A 12,422-nucleotide genomic window follows, 5' to 3' on the forward strand; every position below is an offset into this window, starting at 1 on the left:
TGTTGAGTATGTTTCTTAACTCATGAATATTAACAATATTAACTTTTTCAATTTACCTTCAAACACATTATGCTACCTCCAAATGTTTAAATACAGAGAAAGACAGTGCTGTTGAAAAGAAAGTGTTGCTATGCATTGGGACTAGAATGAAACACTGCCATGAGCTCGCCCAGTGACTGCATGTGTAAGCACATCACCTGATAAGACATTGAACAGTGCGAATTAGAAAAGTTCCCGCTGTGATGATTGAGGTGTTCTCAGTCTGGATGACAATCTGGATATTAAAATCAGTTTGTATCCTCAGAATGGGAAGGAGGAAAATGATCAAAAGATTCCCCTCTCGGATCACAATTTATAAACCCCTATCTGTGGACAATCAATGAGGAAAGAAATAGACTAGATTTCTTACCATCCACAATGAAATGGCCTGATAAGACTTGGGGGCTGACTCCCATGATGTAAAGCTGTTGATGAGACGCTGGTATATTGCCAAGGAAGAGAAAGGAATTGAGAAGTGGGTAGGAGATTCAGGAGAAGAGCAAAATAATCCATTTACCATATATAATGATTGAAATAATTAATTTCCCATTTGATAATTTCACAATTTTTGACTATCTTCTTCCTCTTTCATTGCTATTTATGTCTTCCAGTCCAGCATTCGCAGTTCACCTTGTGCCCCTTGGGGCACCAACAGTAATTGGGGTAGTCGCCGTTCAAGCTGGCATAGTCTTGGAAGGGCACCCAGCCTAAAAAGGAAAAATCAATCAGATGAAAGGGAATCCCTGCTCTCGGGTGTAGGACATGAGAGTTGTGGTGAAGATGACGAATCGGAAGATGCAAAGTCTAGCAAAGCTGGCAGCCTCAGTGGATGCTCCTTGCACCGTCGTGCAGAATCTTTCGATACCAAAGGATCCATAGACTTGCCTGAGCTACTTCAAGTACCAGTAATGCGACATCCTGTGACCTTTAATCCTATGAGCACAATGCCTTGTGACTATCAAGATTGCAATGGCAAGTCCTTGCATATTTCAAATGAGATCTTTCCTCGAATGGATAATCTCAAAGATGATCCAAACGATTATGAAGATGAAATTGACAATGTAAGTTTAACAAATTTGATAACTCTTTGAAATTTATGAAGCTATGTTCTGTTGACCATATCAAATCACTTTATGTCACTTGCAATTATTTTAAATGGGATAATGTTGTGTTGAAATTGTGGAGAAATTTTGTATAAATGTATTAATGTGTCAAATGTTACACAGCACAAGTTCAGATTTTCAATTCTTTTAATTTTTACTCAACTATTGCTAACCCAGATAGATGTTTAATATTTTGACTAAACATCTCTATTTAAGCAAAGCTGAATTCAAATACCAAAATATCTGATGGAGGGGGATATCTATTTGAATATTTTCAAACTGCATATTTCCTTTGCAAAAAATGTCCTGTTACATAGATCATTTAAAGAAGGTTCGTGTTGACATAATTACTCAGATTTTCAAGTCAATTGAAGGAAACTATTACTGCACATCACTAGTACAACGTTTTGTAAGCTGTTTTGTTAGCATAGGCTTCGAGCTCACAGATCACCTGCAGTAAAGTGTATGTTATTATACAGTCACTTTGGATTTGAGTGCTCAAGTTGAGCAATCCTTTGATTAGGCAATGCAAATATACTTCAATTAACATCTGCTTTCTCCTGTCCGCTCAGCACATCACTGACTGCAGTGATAACTTAGATTAGATTAGATTAGATTAGATTACTTACAGTGTGGAAACAGGCCCTTCAGCCCAACAAGTCCACACCGACCCACCAAAGCGCAACCCACCCAGACCCATTCCCCTACATTTACCCCTTCACCGAACACTACGGGCAATTTAGCATGGCCAATTCACCTAACCTGCACATTTTTGGACTGTGGGAGGAAACCAGAGCACCTGGAGGAAACCCACGCAGACACGGGGAGAATGTGCAAGCTCCACACAGACAGTTGCCTGAGGCAGGAATTGAACCCGGGTCTCTGGCGCTGTGAGGTAGCAGTGCTAACCACTATGCCGCCGTGCACATACATATAATGGGCGGTTTTGTTATTTGGGAAATTTGGAATGAAAAGGCAACCTGTAATTGCTGGGGAAAATTTTGTTCGCTCCTTAAACTAATTAGATGGGATGCTCTCAGAGGTAGGACCAGAAACAAATTTTATGAGTTGTGCAGTGTACCATTTTGTCAACAGAGGCAGGTAGTCAGTTAGGACCACATGAGGGACTAACTCAAAACCATTTGCTAATGCTAGGAATTTCCCAATATTGGACAGGCCCCATTATGTCTGAAGTCCAACAAGTGCCAAAAGATAGCTTCAAAATGACAAGCTCAGTTTTGCCTCCTTTACATTTTCCACCCCAAAATCCTCCTGATTTTCTTGATTGGATGGTGAACCTAAATCGGAGATTATTTATAAATTGACTGTCTCTGGGAAATTTGTGCCTTGAAATTGTCCCAGTGTCAGCAACTTGTATAAGATTCTGTCCAATAATTTGATTCTTCGCCATGCGTTTTCTGGCAACTTGGCAATTAGTCCCTTCAATATCATTAGTCCCACATTCATAGTCATAAACTTTCTACTCAGGGTGCCTCTGTATTTGCTGATGAAAAAAAGCATAAAAGAGAGGATATTTTGTCATTAGTTCAACCTGTGTGTATAGATCAATACACATACCATGGTATGTCAAGGGAAATTTGCATTAGAGAACTATGAGTCACAATTGAGGCAAAATCTTAAATATACCATCCCTCATGCAAGATTTTCAGGGAAATTACAGGACAGGGGCAGCTTTGTAACTGCCTGACAATGTGACCGCAGTCTTGAGCATCTTTACGATTGATTTATTCTGAGGAGCATCAAAATTCCTCACACCCAAGAGATTATGTGGTGATAGACTGCCTTTTTTGCCAGGACGTGGAAGTGCCAGTGTTGTACTGGGGTGGACAAGGTCAGAAGTCACACAACATCAGGTTATAGTCCAACAGGTTTATTTGAAATCACAAGCTTTTGGAGTGCTGCTCCACCTGATGAAGGAGCAGCGCTCCTAAAGCTTTTAATTTCAAATAACCTGTTGGACTATAACTGATGTCATGTGACTTCTGACCTTTCTTGCCTGTGCATCTGTGTCATCAATTTTCATTTGGAAACCCGCCACCTATGGCAAAAGGTTCTGCACCCTATTATGTGACAGATGTTCCCGAAGTGCAGTATTGCAGATGCTATATCCGTTTTTTGTAAGCTTAAAGCTCAAATTTCTCACACTTCATTCATGTGTAGGTACTGAAACACATGCAAGTGAATGTCTGGTTGTTGTCACAAGGGAAAAAAATTCATGTCTATTCTTTCTAACTCAAGGATGATTACTTTTCACAACTCAGCTATCATTAAATCACTAACTCCTTGTTTTCTTTCACTTCTTTATTCAGCCTAGTTGACGTTGTAATTTCCAATGTCTCAGGCTTACACATAGTTTTAAAATTTAAAGCAATAGTCAGTTGTTTCTAAAAATCTTATCTTGGTATACCTTTCATAAAAATTGTCTTTTAACTTTGGTTAATAATTAAGTGTAAAAATCTGCATAGATGCTGGTATTTTACAAGCTAATTGTAATTACTGACTTGTGTTGAGAGTGAACTATCTATTTTCCTTTCATTACAGAGTTACTGTTTTAGAGTCTGGCAATTTCTGGAGCCATACAAACCAACTTGGTGTAAAACGCATGAGGATTGGGCACTCTATTTATTTGCTCCTCAAAACCGGTACATTGAATTTCATTTTTGATTTATTTTCAATTCATACTTTTAACACTAGCGACATAACGTCACTGATATAAAAGATAACATATATACACCTATTTGTAATGACCTGCTGTCAAGTCGTGTATTACAGTATTCAGTATGTAAATGTGTAAATTATCTTCAATGACTGAGTACTGCTTTTCATCTTTATGCCCATTATTATATATTTCCTGTATCAAAACAATGACATTGATAATTGACCAGGAAATAAAAACACATATTGATGGGAGCAAGTGAAGAAGGATGGGAGTAGCCCCATGTGCAGGCATATAACTGTTGGGCTGAAAGGCCTATTATTGTGCTCTAAATGCAGTGTAATACCGTTTAAGTGACAGCCTTTCCGGGTAAAACTTGCAAGTGAATGAGTGATATATCCTTGTTTCCATCACCTTCAGGTTCCGCATTATGTGCCAGAAGATCATTGCTCACAAGATGTTTGACCATGTAGTCCTGGTATTTATATTTCTCAATTGCATTACAATTGCTCTTGAAAGACCTGAGATTGACCCAAACAGTACAGTGAGTATTTGTCATGCAGGCTCAGCTACCAATTTTCACATTTTCCCTTGATATGGTTTTATGTGTATGATAAATAGCGCTCAGCTAATTGCTTTCTTTACTCTCAAGACTTCTTAGTGTTTCAGTCAGATGCTTAGAAATCTTTTAAAATAATTAGTCATGTAATGATTCACAGCTCATTTAATGCTTTATTTCCTTCCTCAACAGGAACGGATGTTTCTGAGTGTCTCAAATCATATCTTCACTGCTATTTTTGTTGTTGAAATGGCTCTTAAGGTAATGCCCCCTGTGTGCTTTGACACTTTTTTGAAGTAATTGGAAGCTTGCCTAAAAAGATGAAAATACTGAACAGGTCAGGTTGCATCCATGGAAAAAGAAGAGTTAATATTCCAGTTTGGTGATCTGGAAAACTGCAAGATTGCATCCAATGTTCTCATGCTCCATGGGTGGGTAGCCACACAGTAGCCTTAAAAAATTGCACAGGATGTATTCTGTGAGAACCAACAAGTAGATTTTAAGAAATCATACACTGAAAAGAATGGAATTTGTTCAACAACTGAATTCTAAAAGAAACGTTGATCACAAGATAGTCTGAGATGAGGGAGCCTATTCAATCCATCTTAATCCAGCCTCAAAATGCCCCTGACCTCCAACCTCTCTCTCTTACCCCGCCCAACCATCAGTGAAGCATCTAATTGTTTAAAGCTTTTGAGCCTCATTATGTATCTGGAAACTTAATCCGCATATTTGATTATTGTTTATCCAAGGAATTTCCAGATCAGTCCTAACATTATTTTACTGGTTTGAAGTTATCTCCTTTTCCATAGAACATAGAACAGTACAGCACAGGCCCTTTGGTCCACTATGTTTGTACTGACCGTGATGTCATGCTAAAATCCCACCAGCTATATTTTTCTAAACTAATCTCATCTGTCTGAATGTGGTCCATATCCCTCTATTTTCTGCTTGTTCATGTGTTTTTCTAAATGTCTCTGAAATAATGCTTTCGTATCTATTTTTACCTTTCACCCTGGCAGTGCATTCCAGGTTCCTGCTCTATGTAAAAAAACTTTCCTGCCATATCACCTTTAAATATGACCCTTCTCACCTCAAACCCATATCCCCTTGTGCTTGACATTTCCACCCCAGGAAGGAGATTCCAAATATCCACCCTAACCATGTCCTCATAATTTTAGATACTTTTAAGATTGCCTCAGTCTCTGGCACTCTAAGAAAAATAATCCAAGTTTGTCCCACCTCTCCTTGTAGCTAATACATTCAAATCCAGGCAACAGCCTGGTGAGTCTTTTCTTCACCTACTCCAGTACTTCACATCCTTTGTGATGCATTTTGGAGGGTACAATTCAAGAACAAACTATACAGTAAATGGAAAAATCCTGAGCAAAATTGATGTACAGAGAGATCTGGATGTTCAGGTCCATTGTTCCCTGAAGGTGGCAACGCAGGTCAGTAGAGTGATCAAGAAGGCACACCGCATGCTTTCCTTCATTGGACAGAGTATTTAGTACAAGAGTTGTAAGGTCATATTAAAGTTGTATAAGGCTTTTGGAACATTGGAATACTGCGTACAGTTCTGGTCGCCACATTACCAAAGGATGTGGATGCTTTGGAGAGGGTACAGAGGAGGTTCACCAGGATGTTGCCTGTTATGGAGGGTGCTAGCTATGAGGAGAGGTTGAGTAGATTAGGATTATTTTCATTGGAAAGAAGGAGGTTGAGGGGGACCTGATTATGGCCTACAAAATCATGAAAGGTGTAGACAGGGTGGATAGCAAGTAACTTTTCCCAGAGTGGAGGACCCAATTGCTAGGGGTCACAAGTTCAGAGTGAGAGAGAAAAAGTTTAAGGGAGATATACATGGAAAGTTTTTCACGGAGAAGGTGGTGGGTGCCTAGAATGCATTGCCAGGGGAGGTGGTAGGGGTGGGAATGATAGCGTCATTTAAGATGTATCAAGATAGATACTTGAATGGGCAGGGAGCAAAGGTGTACACTTCCTTAGAAAATAATCTGCAGGTTTAGATAGAGAATCTGGATCGGCGCAGGCTTGGAGGGCCGAAGAGCCTGTTCCTGTGCTGCAAGGTCCTTTGTTCTTTGCTCCTGTAGTATGATGACCAGAACTGCACACAATACTCCAAATGTGCTCTGACCAAAGTCTTATATATTTGCAACATAACTTGCCAACTTTTATACTTAGTCCCACAACCTATGAAGGCAAGCATACCATTTGCCTTCTTTACCACCTTATCTACTTGTGTTGCGATTTTCAGGGAGCCGAGGGACTTGGATGCCGAGATCGCTGTGTATATCAATGCTTCTGAAATTCGAACCATTTTCAGTTTCCTATTGCAGTTGACTTCCAAAAATGCATCACCTCACACCTGTCCCGACATTCCAACTGATCTATATCCTGCTGCATCCTTTGATACTCTTCCTTGCTATCCATAACTCCATCAATTTTCATGTCATCTACAAACTCACCAATCAGACCATTGACATTTACCACTAATCACAGCACTGATCCTTCTGGAACACCACTGGTCATAAATCTTCAGTCAGAAAAAAAAACCCCTCCACAACAACACTCTTGTTTTTTCCGAGCCAAGCTAATTTTTTTTTCCAGCTTGCCAACTCACCAAGGATTCCATACGATCTGTCCTTTCAACCAGCTTACCATGAGGGACCTTGACAAATGCTTTATAAAGTCCATTTAGACAATATCCACTGCCTTACCCTCATCAATCACCTTTGTAACTTCTTCAAAAATTTAATCAAGTTCGTGGGACAAGACCTCCCCTGCGTAAAGCTATGATGACTATTCCTAATAAGTCGGTTCTTCTCCAAATGTAAGTAAATCCTGTCCCTAAGAATCTTCCCCAATAATTTCCCTACCATTGATATAAGGTTCACCAGCCTATAATTTGGAATATCTGTTTAAAGAGAAGGAGGTACTGGATGCCTTGAAACACATAAAAGTGGTTGGGTCCCCAGGACCTGATCAGGTGTAACCAAGAATTCTGTGGGAAGCTAGGGAAGTGATTGATAGGCCCCTTACTGAAATATTTGTATCATCGATTGTCACAGGTGAGGTGCCAGAAGACTGGAGGCTGGCTAACATGGTGCCACTGCTTAAGAAAGGTGGCAAGGAAAAGTCAAGGAACGATAGACTAATGAGTCTGACATTGGTGGTGGGCAAGTTGTTGGAGGGAATCCTAAGAGACAGAATTTACATGTATTTGGAAAGACAAGGACTGATTAGGAACAGTCAGTATTGCTTTGTGCATGGGAAATCATGTGTCACAAACTTGATTGAGTGTTTTGAAGAAGTAACAAGGAGGATTGATGAGGGCAGAGTGGTGGAAGTGATCTGTATTGACTTTAGTAAGGTGGTTCAACAAGTTTCCTCATGATAGACTGGTTAGCAAAGTTAGATCTCATGGAATACAAGGAGAACTAGCCATTTGGATACAGAACTGGCTTGAAGGTAGAAGACAGAGGGTGGTAGTGGACAGTTGCTTTTCAGACTAGAGGCCTGTGACCAGTGATGTGCCACAAGGATCGGTGCTGGGTCCACTACTTTTCATCATTTATATAAATGATTTGGATGTGAACACAGGAGGTATGGTTAGTAAGTTTGCACATGACACCAAAATTGGAGGTGAAGTGGACAGCAAAGAAGGTTACCTCAGAATACAGATGGGCCAAAAGGCTGAAGGAGTGGCAAATGGAGTTTAATTTAGATAAATGTGAGGTGCTGCATTTTGGAAAGACAAATCCAAGCTGGATTTATTGAATTGAATTGAATTGAATTGAATTTATTGTCACGTGTACCGAGACACAATGAAAATCTTCGTCTTGTGAGCAATACAGGCAGATCGCGTAGTTAAGTAGCATAAATAAGTAAATAATAGGTAAACAGCAGCAAAAACAAAAACACAGGTAGAGGCGAATACTAAGAGTTTGTGCGTCCATTCGGTATTCTAACAACAGTAGGGTAGAAACTTTCAAAATTGGCTGGTGCGTGTGGGGGTGTTATACACTTATACACTTAATGGTGTGGTCTGGGGAGTGTTGCTGAACAAAGACACCTTGGAGTGCAGGTTCATAATTCCTTGAAAATGGAGTTGCAGGTAGACAGAGTAGTGAAGAATGTGTGTGGTATGCTTTCCTTTATTGGTCACAACATTGAGTATGCGAGTTGGGAGGTCATGGTGCAACAGTACAGAACATTGGTTAGGCCACTTTTGGAATGTTGCGTGCAATTCTGGTCTCCTTCCTCTCGGAAGGATGTTGTGAAACTTGAAAGGGTTCAGAAAAGATTCACAAGGATGTTGCCAGGGTCGGAGGATTTGAGCTATGGGGAGAGGATGAATAGGCTGAGACAGTTTTCCCTGGAGTGTTGAAGGCTGAGGGGTGACCTTATAGACGTTTATAAAATTATGAGGGGCATGAATAGGATAAATAAACAAAGTCTTTTCCCTGGGATGAGGGAGTCCAGAAATAGAGGGCATAGGTTTAGGGTGAGAGGGGAAAGATATAAAAGAGACATAAGGGGCAACTTTTTCACACAGAGGGTGGTATGTGTATGGAATGAGCTGCCAAAGAAAGTGGTGGAGGTTGGTACAATTTCAATGTTTAAAAGGTATCTGGATGGGTATATGAATAGGAAGGGTTTGGAGGAATATGGGCCGGGTGCTGGCAGGTGGATTAGATTGGGTTGGGATATCTAGTTGTCATGGACGAGTTGGACCGAAGGGCCTGTTTCCATGCTGTACATCTCTTATGACTCTATGTTGGATATCCCTGTTGCCCTTCTTGAACAAAGGAATAACATTAGCCATTCTGCTGTCTCTGAGGTCTCGACTGTGTATAAAGATGATACAGAGATCAAGGTCTCAGTTATCTCCTTCCTTTCCTCCTTCGGTATCCTGGGATGGATCCCATCAGGCCTTGGGAACTTATCTACCTTAATGTTTTTCAAGACACCCAACAACTTTCTCCTTCTTACACCAACATGCTTTAGAGTATCATCACATCCCTCTCATCATCCATGTCTTTCTCTTTGGTCATGATTTGGAGGTGCTGGTGTTGGACTTGGTGTACAAAGTTAAAAATCACACAACACCAGGTTGTAGTTCCAACAGGTTTATTTGGAAGCACCAGCTTTTGGAGCGCTGCTCCTTCATCAGGTGGTTGTCCTCCACCTGATGAAGGAACAGTGCTCCGAAAGCTAATGCTGCTATATAAACCTGTTGGACTCTAACCTGATGTTGTGAGATTTTTAACTTTCTCATTGGTGAATGCAAACTACACATTGGGGTCCTCACCTACTTCCTCAGGTTCCATGCATAAATTCCGTTCTTTGTCCTTGAGTGGTCTTGCCCTTCCCCTCGTTATGCTCTTGCTTCTAATAAATGTATAAAATGCCTTGGGATTTACCTTAATCAGGATTGGCCAAGGATATTTTATGACCCCTTCTAGCCTTCCTAATTTCTTTTAAAATATCTTTTCTGTTTCCTTCATACTCCTCAGGAGCCTTATTTGATTTCTGTTTCCTCAACCTTAAAAATGTTTCTTTTATCTTCTTAACTTACAACATCTCTCACCATCCAAGGTTCCCAAAACTTACCTTCGCTTTCTTTCATCTTCAAGGCTACCTAAACTCATGTAAACTGGCTTTTAAAAGACTCCCACATGCCAGATGTGGGTGTGCCTTCAAATAGCTGCCCCCAGTCCAATATGTCCAGTTCCTGCCTAATACTGTTTGAATGAAGCCTCCCTTAATTTACCACTTTAGCACTAGTCTCATTCTTTTAACTACCGTAAAACTTTTTTTCATTAATTTATAATTCATTAATTTTTTTCATTAATTTTATTAATTTTCATTAATTTGCCCATTTCTATTTGCCCAGGGGACAACTATGAGTCAACCACATTGCTAAGGGTCTGGAGTCACACATAGACCAGACCCAGTTAAGCTGGAAATTTCTTTCCCTAACAGCATTAGTGAACTGGATAGGTTTTTCCAACAAGCAACAATGAGTAATTATTCATGATAATTAGTAGACTCAATTCCAGATTTTTATTGAATTCAAATTCCACAACCTACTGTGGCAGGATTTAATCCTGGGTTCCCAGGACTTTATGTGGATCTCTGGATTATCAGTCCAGTGAAAACATCACTAGGCCATTGCATCCTGATAAAACTTACAGAATTATGACAACTGTTCCCAAAAAGCTCCCAGTTTCATTTGAAGTAAATTGCTGAATTACCTTTTTCTACACCCTTAACAGTCTCGCAGAGCTTTGTAAGGGCATTTCTCAGGTGCATTCTTTTCAGGCAGTAAGTCCAAGTCCATTCTATCCATTTTTATAACTCTTTAATGTCTTTACACTGAGGGCCTGCTTTGTGACTTTTCTCAGCACTACCTGTATTGCTTAAATGTCCCTCTAGATTCATGGGGAACCATAATTAGATGCAGGTTTCTGGATGCCATTTTAACCAGAGCAGTCTAGAGTTGATTATTATCTTCTCTAATTCTCAGTCTACTGTTTGGTTGTATTTAACCCCTTTTGTTTTACTGTTGCTGCATTGTGTCTGCTTGAGATATTAGGAACTGGATTTTGGCTGAAGAAGTAGCTTTCACAGGGCTGATTTATTTCCAGATCATGAACCTGCCCCTGTCAAAACTCAAAGCTTTTGATTATGTTGGAGGCAAGGCTTCATGAGGAGATGGGAATGGCAGCCAATTCGCAACCAGGAAGGGTTAGGTTAGTGGTGGTGCAAGATAGGAGGTGAACTCCAGTGAAACAGCCCATGTTCTAAACCCAACGCATTGCTCTTTCTATATTCTTCAAAAATGTGAAATAATCTGAATCTTCAAATTGACCAGGGCAGTGGAGAGCTAGAACCAGAATAGGACAAAGGTTGAGCAATTCATCAACTTCACCAACATATTCCATCCTGACCTTAAATTTACCTGGACCATCTCTGACACCTCCCTCCCCTTCCTGGACCTCTCCATCTCCATTAATGATGACCGACTTAACACTGACAATTTTTACAAACCCACCGACTCCCACAGCTACCTGGATTACACCTCTTCCCACCCTATCTCTTGCAAAAATGCCATCCCATATTCCCAATTCCTCCGCCTCCGCTGTATCTGCTCCCAGGAGGACCAGTTCCACCAAAGAACATACCAGATGGCCTCCTTCTTTAGAGACCACAATTTCCCTTCCCACGTGGTTAAAGATGCCCTCCAACGCATCTCGTCCACATCCAGCACCTCCGCCCTCAGACCACACCCCTCCAACCGTAACAAGGACAGAACGCCCCTGGTGCTCACCTTCCACCTGACAAACCTTCGCATAAACCAAATCATCCGTCGACATTTCCGCCACCTCCAAAAAGACCCCACCACCAGGGATATATTTCCCTCCCCACCCCTTTTCGCCTTCCGCAAAGACCGTTCCCTCCGTGACTACCTGGTCAGATGCATGCCCCCCCTACGACCCACCCTCCATCCTGGCACTTTTCCCTGCCACCACAGGAACTGTAAAATCTGTGCCCACACCTCCTCCCTCACCTCTATCCAAGGCTTTAAAGGAGCCTTCCACATCCATCAAAGTTTTACCTGCACATCCACTAATATCATTTATTGTATCCGTTGCTCCCGATGCGGTCTCCTCTACATTGGGGAGACTGGGCGCCTCCTAGCAGAGCGCTTTAGGGAACATCTCCGAGACACCCGCACCAATCAACCACACCGTCCCGTGGCCCACCATTTCAACTCCCCCTCCCACTCTGCCGAGGACATGGAGGTCCTGGGCCTCCTTCACCGCTGCTCCCTCACCACCAGATGCCTGGAGGAAGAACGCCTCATCTTCCGCCTCGGAACACTTCAACCCCAGGGCATCAATGTAGACTTCAACAGCTTCCTCATTTCCCCTTCCCCCACCTCATCCTAGTTTCAAACTTTCAGCTCAGCACTGTCCCCATGACTTGTCTGGACTTGTCCGACCTGCCCAGCTCCTTT

At 41.3% G+C, this 12,422-nt stretch overlaps 1 protein-coding gene across 1 annotated transcript in view; it reads left to right on the forward strand.

The window, feature by feature from the left end:
- cacna1ha (calcium channel, voltage-dependent, T type, alpha 1H subunit a) overlaps positions 1–12,422 on the forward strand; it is a 295,360-nt gene that overhangs the window by 188,501 nt on the left and 94,437 nt on the right. Inside the window, exons 15-18 of the mRNA XM_060840534.1 lie at positions 651–1,100; positions 3,705–3,805; positions 4,240–4,363; positions 4,571–4,639. Coding sequence (XP_060696517.1) covers positions 651–1,100; positions 3,705–3,805; positions 4,240–4,363; positions 4,571–4,639 — 744 coding nt within the window. The remainder of the gene's footprint in view (positions 1–650; positions 1,101–3,704; positions 3,806–4,239; positions 4,364–4,570; positions 4,640–12,422) is intronic.

This window comes from Hemiscyllium ocellatum, chromosome 20 (assembly GCF_020745735.1).
Source record: "Hemiscyllium ocellatum isolate sHemOce1 chromosome 20, sHemOce1.pat.X.cur, whole genome shotgun sequence".
Taxonomy (NCBI): domain Eukaryota; kingdom Metazoa; phylum Chordata; class Chondrichthyes; order Orectolobiformes; family Hemiscylliidae; genus Hemiscyllium; species Hemiscyllium ocellatum.